General features: G+C 48.3%; 1 protein-coding gene and 1 long non-coding RNA gene across 3 annotated transcripts; one reads left to right on the top strand and one right to left on the bottom strand.

Annotated features, from left to right (window-relative positions):
- Window positions 1-6,641: 6,641 nt before the first annotated feature.
- UPF3B (UPF3B regulator of nonsense mediated mRNA decay) lies at window positions 6,642-15,710 on the bottom strand. Of its 2 annotated transcripts, none has more exons than XM_088151580.1 (10): window positions 15,341-15,710; window positions 13,892-13,998; window positions 13,641-13,747; window positions 11,335-11,433; window positions 10,681-10,791; window positions 10,407-10,450; window positions 9,511-9,699; window positions 8,335-8,504; window positions 7,544-7,856; window positions 6,642-7,071 (listed from the first exon to the last, which is right to left on the bottom strand). In XM_088151580.1, the coding sequence occupies exons 1-10, from the start codon at window positions 15,497-15,499 to the stop codon at window positions 6,925-6,927; spliced, it is 1,446 nt and encodes a 481-aa protein (XP_088007706.1). In that variant the 5' UTR covers window positions 15,500-15,710; the 3' UTR covers window positions 6,642-6,924. The 2 variants fall into 2 exon arrangements, with proteins under 2 accessions (XP_088007706.1, XP_088007705.1); XM_088151579.1 differs by having other exon boundaries at window positions 8,335-8,513; window positions 15,341-15,707.
- LOC148214429 (uncharacterized) lies at window positions 14,950-16,127 on the top strand. Its single transcript, XR_015798072.1, has 2 exons — window positions 14,950-14,988; window positions 15,849-16,127. It is a non-coding gene; the product is annotated as an uncharacterized LOC148214429 (long non-coding RNA).
- The last annotated feature ends 1,658 nt before the right edge of the window (window positions 16,128-17,785 follow it).

Below are 17,785 nucleotides of genomic sequence, written 5' to 3'. Positions count from 1 at the left end.
CCTCGGTTCCTACTGCTGGCCCCGGAGGTCCCTGCACTTGACCCCGGGGTCTTGAGTCTTGACGGTGTGGTGCTGACTTTCCATACAGGGGTCTTGGCTGTGGACACTGGGGTCCCAGGCTTGGACTTGTGTCCTCGCCGCCGACCCTTGTCCCAGAATTATGGAGCCGGGGTCTGAGCTTTTGAGACCCAAGCTCGGAATCCTGAGTCCAGACTCTGATCCTGACCTCAGAGTTCCTTAACGTCTCCTGACTGGTTTCTCTGGTCTCTTTAGAGGGCAGCAGCCTGATCCTCGCTCCAGAATACTGTCCCTGGAGAACATCAAGCCCCCGGGGACGAACAATCTCTCCCCATAGAGAAGAAGGTGGCCCAGAGCTCAGACAGCAGGACACCACACTCATTGCCCTACCCATGGATCAGGACCGAGAATCCGAAATCAGGCAAATTAAAGCAGAAGTCTTGACAAGAAGTGGAGAAAAAAACCACATGGGCACATTACCAAGACAGTCACCAATTTTGCCCTGTGTCATCTCACGGTTCAGCGCAAGAAAAAGATCCGTTTTCTGTCGCCCTAAACCAAACCCCAAGTCATAGCCTCTGCCCCTCTCAACCCTCTATCGATGATTCCACAGCAAAAGCTCCAAAGCCGGCCTCTAACCCTTGAAGACCCCAATCAAGGCTGGTCACCCTGACAGGTCACCCTGAACCCTTACCCTGAGAGTTGACCCATGAGTCTTGACCTTTGACCCAGGAGTCCTGGCCTTTGACCTGGGGGTCCTGACCTTTGACCTAGGGTCTTGACCTTTGCTCCTGAGGCCTTTGGTTTCGCCCCTGGGGGCTTGGACCTTGCCCTGGGGCCCTGACCTTTGACCCTGGGGGTTGACCTTTGCTCCTGCGGTTTTGGAATTTGCCGCTGCGGTCTCAGAATTTGCCCGTGCGGTCTCGGAAGCTGCCCCTGCGGTCTTGGAATTTGACCCTGCGGTCTTGACCTTCAGCCCTCGGTTCCTACTGCTGGCCCCGGAGGTCCCTGCACTTGACCCCGGGGTCTTGAGTCTTGACGCTGTGGTGCTGATTTTGGACACTGGGTCCCAGGCTTGGACTTGTGTCCTCGCCGCCGACCCTTGTCCCAGAATTATGGAGCCGGGGTCTGAGCTTTTGAGATCCAAGCTCGGAATCCTGAGTCCAGACCCTGATCCTGACCTCAGAGTTCCTTAACGTCTCCTGACTGGTTTCTCTGGTCTCTTTAGAGGGCAGCAGCCTGATCCTCGCTCCAGAATACTGTCCCTGGAGAACATCAAGCCCCCGGGGACGAACAATCTCTCCCCATAGAGAAGAAGGTGTCCCAGAGCTCAGACCCGCAGGTCCTGACCTTTCCTCCTGAGGCCTTTGGTTTTGCCCCTGGGGCCTTGGGCCTTGACCCTTGGGCCATGGCCTTTGACCCTGGGGGCTTGACCATTGACCCTGGGGGCTTGACCATTGACCCTGGGGTCCTGGCCTTTGACCCTGGGGGCTTGACCATTGACCCTGGGGTCCTGGACTTTGACCCTGGGCCCTTTGGTTTTTCCACTGGGGTCTTCGGCTTTGATATTGGTGCCTTCAACTTTCACAGTGGGGTCCTGACCCTTGACCCTGGGGTCTTGACCTGTGACCCGGGGTCTTGACCTTTGCTCCTGAGGCCTTTGGTTTTGCCCCTGAGGCCTTTGGTTTTGACCCTGGGATCTTGGAGCTTGACCCTGCGGTCTCGGAATTTGCCCCTTCGGTCTTGGAATTTGACCCTGCGGTCTTGACCTTCAGCCCTCGGTTCCTACTGCTGGCCCCGGAGGTCCCTGCACTTGACCCCGGGGTCTTGAGTCTTGACGGTGTGGTGCTGACTTTCCATACAGGGGTCTTGGCTGTGGACACTGGGGTCCCAGGCTTGGACTTGTGTCCTCGCCGCCGACCCTTGTCCCAGAATTATGGAGCCGGGGTCTGAGCTTTTGAGACCCAAGCTCGGAATCCTGAGTCCAGACTCTGATCCTGACCTCAGAGTTCCTTAACGTCTCCTGACTGGTTTCTCTGGTCTCTTTAGAGGGCAGCAGCCTGATCCTCGCTCCAGAATACTGTCCCTGGAGAACATCAAGCCCCCGGGGACGAACAATCTCTCCCCGTGGGGCCCGACCTTTGACCCGGGGTCCTGACCTTTCCTCCTGAGGCCTTTGGTTTTGCCCCTGGGGCCTTGGGCCTTGACCCTGGGGCCCTGACCTTTGACCCCGGGGCCCTGGCCTTTGACACAAGGGCCTTTGGTTTTGCCCCTGGGGCCTTGGACATTGACCGTGGGGTCCTGAACCTTGACCTGGGGGTCTTGACCTTTGACCCGGGGGCCCTGACCTTTGACCCGGGGGCCCTGACCTTTGCTCCTGAGGCCTTTGGTTTTGCCCCTGGGGGCTTGGAGTTTGACCCTTGGGCCCTGCCCTTTGACCCTGGGGGCTTGACCATTGACCCTGGGGTCCTGGCCTTTGACCCTGGGGGCTTGACCCTTGACTTCTGGGGTCCTGACCTTTGACCCGGGGCCCTGACCTTTGACCCGCAGTCCTGACCTTTGCTCCTGAAGCCTTTGGTTTGCCCCTTGGGGCTTGGACTTTGACCCTTGGGACCTGGCCTTTGACCCTGGGGGCTTGACCTTTGACCCTGGGGTCTTGCCCTTGACCCTGGGGTCCTGGACTTTGACCCTGGGCCCGTTGGTTTTTCCACTGGGGTCTTCGGCTTTGATATTGGTGCCTTCAACTTTCACAGTGGGGTCCTGACCCGTGACCCTGGGGTCTTGACCTGTGACCCCGGGTCTTGACCTTTGCTCCTGAGGCCTTTGGTTTTGCCCCTGAGGCCTTTGGTTTTGCCCTTGGGGGCTTGGAGTTTGACCCTTGGGCCCTGGCCTTTGACCCTGGGGGCTTGACCATTGACCCTCGGGTCCTGGCCTTTGATCCTGGGGGCTTGACCCTTGACCCCTGGGGCCCTGACCTTTGACCCGGGGGCCCTGACCTTTGACCCGGGGTCCTGACCTTTGCTCCTGAGGCCTTTGGTTTTGCCCCTTGGGGCTTGGACTTTGACCCTTGGGCCCTGGCCTTTGACCCTGGGGGCTTGACCTTTGACCCTGGGGTCTTCACCCTTGACCCTGGGGTCCTGGACTTTGACCCTGGGCCCTTTGGTTTTTCCACTGGGGTCTTCGGCTTTGATATTGGTGCCTTCAACTTTCACAGTGGGGTCCTGACCCTTGACCCTGGTGTCTTTACCTGTCATCCGGGGTCTTGACCTTTGCTCCTGAGGTCTTTGGTTTTGCCCCTGGGGCCTTGGAGCTTGACCCTGGGGTCCTGACCCTTGACCCGGGGGTCTTGACCTTTGACCGGGTGGCCGTGATCTTTGACCCGGGGTCTTGACCTTTGCTCCTGAGGCCTTTGGTTTTGCCCCTGGGATCTTGGAGCTTGCCCCTGGGGTCCTGACCCTTGACCCGGGTGTCTTGACCTTTGACCCGGGGGCCCTGACCATTGACCCAGCATCCTGAGGCCTTTGGTTTTGCCCCTGGGGGTTTGGACTTTGACCCTGGGGACTTGACCTTTGAAACTGCGGTCTCGGAATTTGACCCTGCGGTCTTGGAATTTGACCCTGCGGTCTTGACCTTCGACCGTGGGGGCTTGACCTTTGACCCTGCTGTCTCGGAATTTGCCCCTGCGGTCTCGGAATTTGCCCCTGCAGGCTCGGAATTTGACCCTGCGGTCTTGGAATTTGACCCTGCGGTCTTGACCCTCAGCCCTCGGTTCCTACTGCTGGCCCCGGAGGTCCCTGCACTTGACCCCGGGGCCTTGGGCATTGACCCTGGGATACTAAACCTTGACCTGGGGGTCTTGATATTGACCTGGGGGGCCTCGCCTTTGACCCAGGGTACTGACCTTTGCTCCTGGGGCCTTTGGTTTTGCCCCTGGGGGCTTGGACTTTGACCCTGGGGGCTTGACTTTTGACCCTGCGGTCTCGGAATTTGCCCCTGCGGTCTTGGAATTTGACCCTGCGGTCTTGACCCTCAGCCCTCGGTTCCTACTGCTGGCCCCGGAGGTCCCTGCACTTGACCCCGGGGTCTTGAGTCTTGACGCTGTGGTGCTGACTTTCCATACAGGGGTCTTGGCTGTGGACACTGGGGTCCCAGGCTTGGACTTGTGTCCTCGCCGCCGACCCTTGTCCCAGAATTATGGAGCCGGGGTCTGAGCTTTTGAGACCCAAGCTCGGAATCCTGAGTCCAGACTCTGATCCTGACCTCAGAGTTCCTTAACGTCTCCTGACTGGTTTCTCTGGTCTCTTTAGAGGGCAGCAGCCTGATCCTCGCTCCAGAATACTGTCCCTGGAGAACATCAAGCCCCCGGGGACGAACAATCTCTCCCCATAGAGAAGAAGGTGGCCCAGAGCTCAGACAGCAGGACACCACACTCATTGCCCTACCCATGGATCAGGACCGAGAATCCGAAATCAGGCAAATTAAAACAGAAGTCTTGACAAGAAGTGGAGAAAAAAACCAAACGGGCACATTACCAAGACAGTCACCAATTTTGCCCTGTGTCATCTCACGGTTCAGCGCAAGAAAAAGATCCGTTTTCTGTCGCCCTAAACCAAACCCCAAGTCATAGCCTCTGCCCCTCTCAACCCTCTATCGATGATTCCACAGCAAAAGCTCCAAAGCCTGCCTCTCACCCTTGAAGACCCCAATCAAGGCTGGTCACCCTGACAGGTCACCCTGACCTGTTACCCTGAGAGTTGACCCATGGGTCTTGACCTTTGACCCAGGAGTCCTGGCCTTTAACCTGGGGGTCCTGACCTTTGACCTGGGGTCCTGACCTTTGACCCTGTGGTCTTCACCCTTGACCCTGGGGTCCTGGCCTTTGACCCTGGGGGCTTGACCCTTGACCCCGGGGTCCTGGCCTTTGACCCTGGGGCCTTTGGTTCTGTCACTGTGGTCTTCGGCTTTGATACTCTTGCCTGGAAGTTGCACAGTGGGGTCCTGACCCTTGTCCCTGGGGTCTTGACCTGTGACCCTGGGGACTTGACCCTTGACCCGTTGGCCCTGACTTTGACCCGGGGTCCTGACCTTTGCTACTGAGGCCTTTGGTTTTGCCCATGGGGACTTGGACTTTGACCCTTGGGTCCTGGTCTTTGACCCTGGGGGCTTCACCTTTGACCCTGGGGTCTTGACCCTTGACCCTGGGGTCCTGGACTTTGACCCTGGGCCCTTTGGTTTTTCCACTGGGGTCTTTGGCTTTGATATTGGTGCCTTCAACTTTCACAGTGGGGTCCTGACCCTTGTCCCTGGGTTCTTGAGCTGTGACCCTGGGTTCTTGACCTTTGACCCTGGGGCCCTTACCTTTGACCCTGGTGGCTTGACCTTTGGCCCTGGGGTCTTGACCCTTGACTCTGGGGTCCTGGCCCTTGACCCTGGGGGCTTGACCCTTGATCCCGGGGTCCTGGCCTTTGACCCTGGGGCCTTTGGTTTTGCCACTGGGGACTTGGACTTTGACCCTTGGGCCCTGGCCTTTGACCCTGGGGGCTTGACCTTTGACCCTGGGGTCTTGACCCTTGACCCTGGGGTCCTGGACTTTGACCCTGGGCCCTTTGGTTTTTCCACTGGGGTCTTCGGCTCTGATATTGGTGCCTTCAGCTTTCACAGTGGGGTCCTGACGCTTGACCCTGGGGTCTTGACCTTTGACCCGGTGTCTTGAGCTTTGACCCGGGGGCCCTGACCTTTGACCCGGGATCCTGACCTTTGCCCCTGAGGCCTTTGGTTTTGCCCCTGGGGGCTTGGACTTTGACCCTGGATTCCTGACCCTTGTCCTGGGGGTCTTCACCTTTGACCCGTGGTGCACGACCTTTGACCCGGGGTCCTGATCTTTGCTCCTGAGGCCTTTGGTTTTGCCCCTGGGGCCTTGGGCCTTGACCCTGGGGTCCTGACCTTTGTCCCTGGGTGCTTGGCCTTTGACCCTGGGGTCTTGACCCTTGACCCTTGCACTTTTCCCACCAAATCGTTACATACAAAATAATACCTTAAAACATTTTTAAATGGTCAGGGCTTTATTAAATATAAAATAGCTGTGTTGGGTTAGCATAAAGGAGAACCCATGTCCGTTGCTAGGAATTCTTCCTCAGCTGCCCTCTCAACCCAGTTCCCCCCAGGTGCCCTGGGAAGCCAAGAGAAACACTCCAATACGTATGAATGGGAAAGGCGGGGATGGCTGCTTTAGTGCGCTGGGGAAGAAAGTGCTGAACTGAAGCAAAAAAACATTTCCCTGCATGGCATTCAGAAAAGCAGGGGATAAGTTAAGATCTATATTGCTGCCTTGAAAATAAAAGCTGTGTATTGAAAAAAAATCCTCCCCATTTAAGGTCAGCGATTTCATTCAGGCTATGCAAACCTTCAATGAAGCAGAGCAAATGTAAAGCTACACTCTGAAAATTAATTTTGCCGCTAGCTGTTAGAAGCAGAAAAGACCAACTGTCTTGTGACTAACATTGTGATGGTATTTTTCTCCCCTCCAGTCAATAATGGAAATTCCAGGATCACATAACACAATGATAGAACCTTAACCCTTGCACAATCCCAAGGATTTAAGATAACTGGATTTGAAGTGCAAATACTGTTTCGTGGCTTTTATTATTTCAAAGACAGCACTTGTATTGAGCTATTGGGAGCCCACATTCCTTTTTCGTAGGCTACTACTGCTCTGCTCTCTTAACTGAGAATGTGCTGACAGAATGCAAGGTGGAGTTTTGACTGCATCATGGCTTTGAAGCCAGATACATCCCAAAGCATTGTTTTCTCTGCTCCCTCCTCCTCCTCCTCCTCTCCTGCAAGGCACTTCTGGACTGTACAGTTCATGCTCTTTGGCTGCTAGTTTGGTGAGAAACGTGAGGCCCGTCACACCTCCTCTTTCAAGTTACTAGCCTCACACTCCTGCTTTTTATCTGCTCCTTGATCAGATGACTTTGTAGAGCTTTCGTCATACGCAGATAAACGACTTCGGCTCCGAGCCCCTGGCTGGTAGAGCTGCATGGCTGGTCGATCCTGAAACAACAAGAATATATTGTACAGGATGGTCTGCTTCCAGCTGAAAGGAATTAATTGTTATACCAGACAGACAGGAGTTCAACAAGCTCAACCTAGTCATGAAGTTGGCTGGGTGAACCTGGATTTAATTAACCTATTTTCAAGAAGGTTTCTTTCAGGAGGAATGTGTAATATAGTCCTAGGAATGACACCCAGAATGCTTTAGAAAAAGTAGAGAATGTACACTGCAGTAGTAAGGAATCAAACCAATAATTCCTACAGCTAGTTGGAATTCTTGGCATTCTCACCTAGAAGCAATATGAAATTTCAGAATGTTTTAGAATTGTAAAGTCAACTTTCCTTATGGACAATCAACCATAATGAATTAACATCCCTCAATATCTATGTAGTTGACTAAAAAGAATGACCTATTTGCAGTTTCTACCTGTCTATTGTACTGAGGTGTAATGAGGTAATATAGAATCAGCACCTTATTTCGAATCCGGTCTTTCTTTGCCAAATCGTCTCTTTTCTCCTCCTTGGACCCCTTCTCAGCTTTCTCTGTATTGCCCATGTACTCCATGAAATCGGCTCTTTTCCCTTTTTCTCGCAATGAGTCTCGTTCCCTTTTCACATCTTCCTCTTTTCTCCTGAAAACCTTCTCTTTCTCAAAGCGTTCTTTCTGCCTCCTACGCTCTTCTTCTTGGCGCCGGAGTTTATCTCGCTCTCGCTGAATTCTCTCATATTCTCTATCCCGGTCATATTCTCTTTCTCTGTAATCTTTCCCACACTCATCTTCAAATCTGTGACAAAGACATTGGGAGAGTCAATTTGAGGTTGGGGAATATCAACGGTACAGTCTTGCCCTCATTTGTCAATTGAGCATCCTGGATTTTACACAGAATTTCTAATGGAATTTTTTTTTTTAAAGGGGGTTACAACAAATTCCTTGACAATTTATATGAATAACCGCAAGACATTAGAAATCAAAAGTTTCACACATTATATAGTCTGCAGCCTAAGTTTCCAAATGAAAGTACTTTTAAATGATATATGGGATACATATGATTTCCCATTCAGAGTTTCCATTTTGAAGTTTACAGTTCATATCACACTATAAATTAACTTGACAGTCAACTGTTACTTCAAAGTTACTTTGAAATGGTGAGGCAGATCAAATAGTGACCTTCTTCACATAAATTTTAGTGCAAACTCTAGAAGGTGAATTTTGGGGTAAGGCACCAAATTAACCGGCATGGTCTGAGAAACAAGGATACGTACTGCAATGGGTACACTAGCTTTTTGGCCTTTTCCTCTTTAGCTTCTCCATCAGAGCGCTTGGCTGGCAAGCTACCAATTGGGCTGGCAGCCTTTTCCTCCCTCAGACTCTCTTTCTCCAGTCTCTTGACCTTTTCCTTTTTTTCAAAGTCTCTTTCATCCTTTTCTGGCTTCTTAAGTAGCTAGGAAGAAAACAAATTTAGTCTTCCTCACTAAATTGATTTTCTACGCTAAGCTAGGCTAGCAACTTGGCCTATTGTTAACAAGATTAAACATAACATAAGGATTGCCATAATAGATTGCTCCTCTTCATGGACCTATATGAGGCCTTAAACAATCAAAGGTGCAATCTTGCGTTGGCTTCCTCCAGTCAAGTCAGTGTACTTCCTCCCTGGCAGAGGACTACAGGGTTATATCCTTATTCCATCTCCGCCTCAGATTGTCATCACTAACAGCTTGCGCAATAAAGATCATGCCTACTTATACTGCCACCAACAGATTTATCACTATTTGTTTATATAATGACATTGAACTACATAACTTTTTACAGAGTAATATATAATTGTAACACGTATTAGTACCTGGAAAAATTTATAGTCTAGATTGAAACATGAGAAAATCAGAGGCAAAAAAGGGAAGTATGAAAACTCAAGATCAGAGTCAGAAGTGTGTGAGCAAAGACATTCACACAGGCTTGAAGCTTTGACTAAGTCATTTCATACTCAGCCTCTAAATTACTTATGTCCACAAGGCAATGGCCGGATGCACACACTGTGCTAAGCCACGGCTTCTTTAATCCATTTTTGTAAAATAAGCTAAAATAGCTGGTTAACACATCATGTTAAGCCGAAACCAAACAGACCACATTAAAATTTAGCAGCGAATGTGAACCTAGTTGCTATAATCAAGAGTGGAACCTATTCTAAATAAATATATATTGGGTAGTGCTCTGCACTATGTGGTAAAGCAATCTTAATTACATTTACATATCTATGAATTACAAGGGACTTAAACAAGGCTCTTACATAATATTCCTTATACCTTTTTATTTCACATATGATGTGAACTGAGTTCCATAGACCCTGCTCTTAAATTACACAGAATTAGCTGTCATATTTTACAAATATACATGAGACACAGTATTTATAGATTATTTATCCTACAGGAATGAAGTTATACCTTAATCTTTGGTTCATCCTTTGATTTGTCCCTTTCTTTCTCTGGACATCTCTCCACTTTCTTTGTTTTTTCAGCTTCTTTTCGTTTTCTTCTTTCTTCTTCTTTCCACTTCCTTCTTTCTTCCTCCCTTTGTCTTTTTCTCTCTAGTTCCCGTCTCCTCCTTTCCTCTCGTTTCTCTTCTCTAAGCCTCTGCATCAGAAACATAAAATTAAAGTTAAGTTTTCCAATCAGAAAAATCACCTGACCTGAAGTTAACTGGAATGATCTTGTTCCTAAATTAAGAAGCATTATTAAATTACAAAGATAAGAGAGCCAGTTTGGTCTAGTGGTTAAAGCTCCAGGCTAGAAACCAGGAGACTGTGAGTTCTAGTCCTGCCTTAGGCATGAAAACTGGCTGGGTGACCCTGATGGGCCAGTCATTCTCAGCCCCAAATATCAGGCGTGGGTGACAAGTCGGTTGGTCAATTCCTGTTGCAATCAATGGATCAACATTTGGTTGATCTGGAAAAAAAGCAGACCTTGCACTTGCAGGAAAAATGCTAGGAAGAAAAAAAAATTAAATTTCAAACTTTAGAGCATCTAAGCACTAGAACAATTATCTTTATCTAAACACACACACACACACACACACACATACACACGGAGGAATTCAGAATTATTAAACCAGGATATGGATAGGAAAGGTAATTTTAAAACATAGGCATTTTTAGGGTTTCCTATCCAAAGAAAACTGTATATACTCAAGGGCCCAGAATAAGACTAGAAAGCCCAATATTACTGGTATTTACTCATTACTATTAGTATGAGTAAAGTTTTACTGGACACCATTTCATTCAATAAATATACAGACTGGCAGATGGATTACAAAGCATCTATAACTACAGAAGCATCATTACCTGCTTATTCTTCAAGAAGTTCAACAGAGGAGTTGTCTTTTTTGCTAAGGAGTGAAAAAATAAAGTGTCTGTATTTGTAAAAGGCATATATTGAAATTAATGCATAAAAAATTACCAAAATAAATAGATATAATGTATTTCTCTATATAACATGGTTGCAAAGAGGATTTTAGAAGCTTTAATTTCTGCATTAGTTGCAATTAATTATGTCAGATTCTGGACGAACAGCAGTTATGAATTTGTTGAGTATGCTGTATTATAGTGGTTTTCATACCTATTAATTCTTTATTTCTTGCCTCTATTTCTTCTAGTAAAGTCTCAGGTGTAGATGTTAATTTTTCATCATCAGCACTGTAGCTTTCTAAAAACTTCTTATATTCTGGATCTAATGAAGAATCGTAATATACAGATTATAAATAAACAGGCTTAAAAAAAGATAAGTAGAAAATTATAAAGTCTATAATAATAGTCAGTCTGTAGTTGTGTTAGATATATGATCTCTAAGATTTAATGTTCTGTGATCCACAGCAACAACTTATGTGGCAAAGCTTGCATTACTGCATTCATGTTAAATGATATAATATTCTTTTCCTGAGACCAGATCAACCACGGGACAGATGGTCTCAAAGGGACACCCAGCAGACAATTCAGAAGAATATTTATTTGGTGGTAACAAAAGGCACTGAAACTTGAAAAGAATAAAAGGGACAGAGTCCTGCTATATGGTTTATTCACTGACATAGTCAAACTAACCTTGCTCCCATTAGGAAGCACGAAGCCACACTGGAACTGATCACGAGAACTCCCTCATCCAGAAATTTTAGAAACTGGGTATACCAGGCACTGCAGCCAGAGATTCTCAAGCTCCCTTGGTTAAAATTAGTTATAAAAGGTAACACAGCACACTGCTACTACTACTACTACTAACCATCATCAATGGTTCCAGCTTTGGCATCCTTTTTCTTACTCTTCTTTTTGGCAGCTTTTTGAAACGGGGCAAATTCCACTATGGCAGGATATTCAAGACCTGTTTATATGTACAAATACTTTTTAAAAAGAACTGGGTTAGGAAAGGAATCAATGGCTTTTAGTTGCACTGAATACATTTCCAAAGTACAGGTAGCCCTTGGTTAATGACAGTAATTGGGACTGAAATTTCCATCACTAAACAATGTGGTCATAAAGCATGTCATGTGACCGCAGTGCTTAGTGATCGCAATCCCAGCAGCCCCACTGGTTGTTAGGCAAGGACCCACCCCCTTCCAAGCCATTCCCAGCTTGGTCCCTCCTAGCCCCAAGCCTTGGTAAAGTAAGGGACTCCCTCTTCTTGAATTCCCCCCACCTGCCTATTTCCCCTCCATCTCTGCCCTTTTGGCCGGCCTGCACAGCAGAACTCCTTGGCAGCGGCGGTGGGGCTGAGGTAGAGGCCCAGGGCCTTCAGCACTCTCAGCTGGCTGCTACCACCCCTGGGCCTCTACTTCAGCCCTACTGCCACCAGTGCTGCCCCTGCTGCCAAGGAGTGGTGCTTCATGCCCCACGCTACAGCCAGCCACCCCAGTAGCAAGCCCCTGCTGCTCTGCAGGCCCTGCCAACCCCAGCTGACCTTCGCCTTTGAAAGCTTGCAAGAGGGCACGTGCGGCCTTCAAAGTATCACAAGAAGGCAATGTGTGATTTGGAGACAGGTGTGTGCAGCCTCAGAAAGAAGGCCTGGCACAGCCAGAAGCTGCCTTGCATATGGCCAAGCAAGGCGCACTTCAGCAGCAGCAGGAGGAAGATGATGATGAAGGTCAGCTGGGAATGACAGGGCCTGCGGAGTGTAGTATGACGGGGCATCTGGGGCTTTGTGCTGGGGTGGCTGGCTATGGTGTGAGGCTTGAGGCAGCACTTCTCCGCAGCACTGGGGCTGAAGTACCATTTGTTCAGTACCACTGTAACTCTGAACAGTTGCTGAATGAATGGTCATTAACCGAGGACTACCTGTAAACTCAAACCAAATTGAGTAAAAGATAAATTTCACAAAAGACGTTCCATATCATATGAGCTGTCTCGTCCAGTGTTCTCATCAGCAGCGGGAAAAAAGACTATTTGAAATGCATTGCACTGAGCACATGAGTGCTTAATTCACATGGGTAGGAACTACATTATGCAAACTAGCTATAAAACCACAGTATATTTTTAGTTATTTTATGATGATTTTATAATATAGAGGCCACTGGTGAGATAATACAAATGCATACATTTATAGATGGGTGTTTGGGCTTACTGAATAAATGCTTTTGAACAACAATGACTAACCTAACATAAATGATTCATAAAGTAATTTTGGCTACATGGAGAATGATAAATAAGCAAAATAAATAAATAAACAAAAAATAAGTAGCATGATCCTATAGTGCCACTCAGGGGCTGCAGATTTGGCTCTACCAACAGAATCCTACAAGATCTACAGTAAATTCTAAAAGGTTTCTGATATTCAATTGCTTAATTATAGCAGCAAAAATATTTCCACTATACCAATTCCATTATTTTAGGTACAGAAAGGCTATGAGTACCATTCAGCGTGGTTCTCAAAACAAATTCCTGAACTAGTGCCTTGGGTTTTTTTGCATCCCAACTGGATTGGTGAAGCCAGCCAGCTTGATCTACCCTTAAAACAAAGGAAGCTAAAATACAGTCCTGAGCAAGGCAACTGGAGAATTATTTGACTCTGTTACTTGCTATTACAGTAAACTTCTGTATTAACCCCCAAATCATGCCTAAACAAACTGGATCTTGGGCTAGTCCAGATCCCCAGTAAGTCAGCCTCTTCCTGACATCCAAAATCCTTTGTGCAGATTGCATGTGCCAAAGAAGAAAGTTAACACAAATTAGAATGCTGGAATTTTTACACAGGCACTGCACAACAAAGCATCCGATTTTAGATTACGCTGCAATCCTAAAACTACTTATTTGAAACCAAATCCAGTACAATATACTGTACTTTCAAAAAAATTGTGCTCAGCACTGAGTTATTAATGATCCTAAGCATTCCTCCTTGCTAATAACGCCCCCCAGATTAGTAAGACTGTTGATATGTAATTATGCACATTCTGAACTACATGTTACTTTTAAAAACCTTAACTCGATAATAGTATATAAGTAAATGGGTGGTTCCAAAAATACAGTAAACTTATTGTACAAAGGTTTGCCAATATATATGAACAACAGAGATATGATAATTGTAGGCTTACTTGCCTTTGTGATCAATAAAAACATAACCATCAAAGCGATCCCTGAACAGAACTATGTCTTCTTGGTTTTTAAAGTTGATGTATGCTCTGGAAAACATGTGAGGATACAAACTGCAGAAGGACAAAAAATGGCAATGTTTAAGAAAACGTTGCTGAGTGGTGATTATAAATATACACAACGCGGAAGGGTGTAAAAACTGAAAGACAGACATGACATGCCATTGTTACATGCAACACAATCAACCTCCCTTTTACCTAGAGTCATTTGAAAAGAATTCAAAATAGTCATGCTCTGGCAGTGGCTGGAGATGTTCTTCAAGTTGTTCCTTGGTCAAGCTGGGAGGAAGGCGTCGAATCACTACCTTAAAGAAAAATGTTCCATCCTTTACAACAGGTGAAACCAAAGCATTTTATTAAAAAAACGTAACTTTTATAATTTTTTCAAAAGAAATATTAAAGCAAACTATCAAATAAAGTACTTTAATTATAGCCACACATTTCCTCTCCTCTTTTATGTATAATAAAAATTAACTGCAGATGCCAACAGGCCAGTGACAAAAGCATTCATCCACAAGATTTTTTTTTGAGAATGGTACTACAGAATCCTTCCTGGACCTAAAAGCTTAATCTATATTTTTTCTACATCAACGTTTTTAAAATTGGCATTCCTTCCCCCCCACCCTTGCTGAAACACACACTCAGCATGTAAAAGGCTCCAGAAACGACTGCTGCTTCGGTATCCAAGTTTCATCTACGTGACATTTTATTAAATGTTGTCCTTAACCCACTGCTCCGAATCTGGAAATGTTTAGTTTGGGTCAACCAGGAACTAAACTGAGTATCTGGCTGGGTGCTGCAAATATATGTTTTCAAGAAACTGTCGACCAGGGTTCCCAAAGTGGTTAATATAGACCCCCAGGGGTCGATGGGATGATCCATCATTGTTGTTGTTGTTGTTATTTGTAGCACTATTAGTTGAAATAGTATTTATTAAATTATTTTCATATAATACAAGCTTGAGGGTCGATGAACAGGCTGAAACTTCTCGGAGGGGTCGATGAGCTGAAGAGTTTGGGGACCGATGGCTGGTGTGGGTCTTCTGGGCTGTGTGGCCGTGTTCTGGAAGTTTTGGTTCCTAACGTTTCGCCAGCATCTGTGACCGGCATCTTCAGAGGCAATTTGGGGACCCCTGCTGCAGACCGTCCTTGAGAAGCTGCAGGCTGGTTGGGAAACCCCCAACACGGTGGGTGCCCAGGAGAGGAAAGGGACCGTAGTTTGGCAGAGGCATGACAGCCGCGGCTCCACGGACCCCGCTTGCAGGAAGCAGCCTCTCCTGCCAACCACAGGCCATGGTTTGTTTGCAAAACGTGCAGTTGCGACATCCTCAGCTCACTAAGAATGGGTGCGCGTTGAGCCAGCCCCATAAAGGGTTATACCATTAAAGGGTTATACCATTTACGGCTACCGGTGGGGGGAGGTCTGGGCTCTCTGACCTACCGAAGGTAGAATAATAACAACAGCCACAACGATAGTACAGCAGCCTCGACGTGCTAGGCTGCCAAGGCGATAACCGTTTTCGAAAATCTCCCACTCTGTCTGGCGGCATCGGCCAGCTGGGGGTGATGGGAGTTGTAGTTCTGCCCCTCCGGCGGGCGCCGGGTGGGAGCCGCCGGGCACCCCGCCCGAGCCCCCCCGCGGGCGCACCTTACTGAGCGTCTCTTTCTTGTCTTTGGGCCTCTCGAGGCGGTCGGGCTCACCGCCCGCCTTGGCGTCCGCCCCGGCCATCGCTGCTCCGAGCCCGGTGGGAGTGAGAGGCCCACCCCGCTTCTCCTTCGGCCTGGCGTTCTCCTTGTCCTCCTTCATGGTAGGCGCCGCGGGGGGCAGCACGCCGGTCTTCCGGCCTCCTCCGCCGCGGCGTCGGCCCGCTCCTCTCGCGGGAAGAGCGGAGGGGAAGCCGAGCGGGGCCGCGACGCCACAGCGCCCTCCTTGCTACCTGAGAGGCGGCGCGACTCCGTCAGGCCGCGCGTTGCCACGGCGACCAGCGAGGCCGTCAGGGACTCCACCTCCCAGCATGCTCTAGGGGAAGCCCTTCCCTTTAAAAAAAAAATCCCCGGCCTACCCCGGCCTTTGTAATGGTCCAGCCCGCATGGAAACCCAGCCAAAAGAATAAAGCAAAAAACGTAAAAACGCTTCGCCCTTCCTTTTAAAAAAGCACCCCCTCCGCCGCTTAAGCCTGTGTTGCCAAAGCAACGGCGGCCGGATGTTGTCGGGCGCGCGGTGCATTCTGGGGCCGAGGACGAGAAGGTCAGAGAGCCCGGCTGGAGCGCTGTGGCGCATGCGCGGTGTGCTGTTGGCGTCTGCGGCAGAAGTACCCCAGCGGCGCGTCGGGATGTGGTACGAAATCCTACCCTCGGCGGCTATTACATACTTGGGGTTGATCATCCCCGGAATTGCTACCGTCTACATCCAGCGATTTACAAACAACGGCAAGGTGAGGGCGGCAGGCTGTGGACGCGGTGCCGATGGGTGGGACTACAACCCCCATCCTTCTGGACTACAACCCCCATCCTTCTGTGCTGGCTGGGGGGGCTGATGCATAATGGCACGGATCCTGAATCTTGTCGGGGGAAGGACCCTTTGCTAATGCTTTCGTCAAAAATGCAGTTATTGCAAGGAAAATAATGTTTCGAGGCAAGAAAAGAAAAAGGACAGAAACGCGGGGGAGGAGGAGGAAGGAAAAGTCCTTGCAGGGCGAAGCCCCGAGAGAGATTTTACAAACGGGAGGCAAATATTATGGTCTGGAGAAGGAATGGAGGGATTGTGGCTCCCCTTAAAATCCTGGTCCGTGGCTGGAAATTGCTTTACTTGGCCCAGCGGTTCTCCGGCATTGTGGTCTCAGGACCCCTTTGCCTTCCCGAAAAGGATTGAGGACCCCAAAGAGCTTTTGTGGGTTATATCCATCGATATTCTGTTTGTTTGTTTGTTTGTTCACTCAATTGATAGAGCCGCCCATCTCGCTTTTATGTGATTCTAGGCATGTGACAATAAAACAAATAAAAACCACAAAATACACCGTATAAAATAAATAAAAATAATCTGGGCAGCCAGGCATAAACCAACCGATCATCCACACAACCAGGAGACCGGCCCTAACCCACGCCCAGGGCCCGAAAATCCAACAGGGACAGGGCTAGTCTAATCTCGGGGAAGGATGCTCCAAAGGGCGGGTGCATTCATGTGTTAGAAATTAAACGGAGACATTTTAAAATCCTGAATCGTCAAAAATGCAGATATTTGACTTCGTGGACCCCCCGAAAGTTCCTTGGAGACCCCCCCAGGGACCCCCAGATCACACTTTGAGAACCACTGACTTAGGATATTCAAATTGCAGCGTTAGGCTGGGCTGATATCTTAGGCAGGGCGGTGCGTTTCTGATCTTGGGAATGGTAGAGGCGAACCAGCATATGTGGCATTTATTCAGTGTCCCCTTTTCACAGCAACGTTGCTTTATATCTGGACTTTTCCTTGTCTTTTTAAAATCTTTTCTTCTCTCTCCTCTCCCACCCCCACTGTTATTCACATGGCTTCTGCCTTATCTCTGTACGCTTAGAATAAAAGAATGATACGGGATGTAAAAGACTGGCAAGCATTGGAAAGAGAGAAACGTATCTCCAGCACGGGATTTAAGGTTAGTTTGAAGGAAACTTCTCTGGATGAAGCAATCCAGTTGCAAAGTCATGGTACGATCTTTGTAAAAACGGAAAATCGCTGAAGAAGTTCATATCTGCCCCCCCCTTTTTTTTTTCGTGCCTTCCAGTCCCTGTTGACTCCTGGCAACTGCCTGGACACATCCCTGCAGTTTTCTTGGCAAGGATTTTCAGAAGTGGTTTGCCCTTGCCTCCTTCTGAGGGCTGAGAGAGACTGACTGGCTCAAGGTCACCCAGCTGGCTTTGTCCCTAAGGCGGGACTAGAACTCACGGTCTCCCAGTTTCTAGCCTGGTGCTTTCGCCACTACACCAAACTGGTTCTGCCGTTACTTGCTAAATAAATTCTGGCCAGATTCTACTTTTGATCTGCTAGATTTCAAGCATTTGTATTCCACACTTCAGTGGAAAATGTTCTTGGTGCACTTATACATAATTCATAAGA

The sequence above is a fragment of the Python bivittatus genome, unplaced genomic scaffold (assembly GCF_059951505.1).
Source record: "Python bivittatus isolate LINGU-HERP-01145 unplaced genomic scaffold, Pbiv_v1 ctg000670_np1212, whole genome shotgun sequence".
NCBI lineage: Eukaryota > Metazoa > Chordata > Lepidosauria > Squamata > Pythonidae > Python > Python bivittatus.
This window is presented reverse-complemented; position numbering and strand designations above follow the sequence as displayed.

What these genes read in the sequence shown, in the direction of transcription:
- UPF3B (XM_088151579.1), bottom strand. Translation starts at nt 15,499, where the DNA reads ATGAAGGAGGACAAGGAGAACGCCAGGCCGAAGGAGAAGCGGGGTGGG. An exon ending in TGTTTTTATTGATCACAAAG is followed by an intron (nt 11,434 to 13,640) that starts GCAAGTAAGCCT and finishes ACATATAAACAG; the next exon opens with GTCTTGAATATCCTGCCATA. An exon ending in AGCTGGAACCATTGATGATG is followed by an intron (nt 10,792 to 11,334) that starts GTTAGTAGTAGT and finishes ATTCTTCATTAG; the next exon opens with ATCCAGAATATAAGAAGTTT.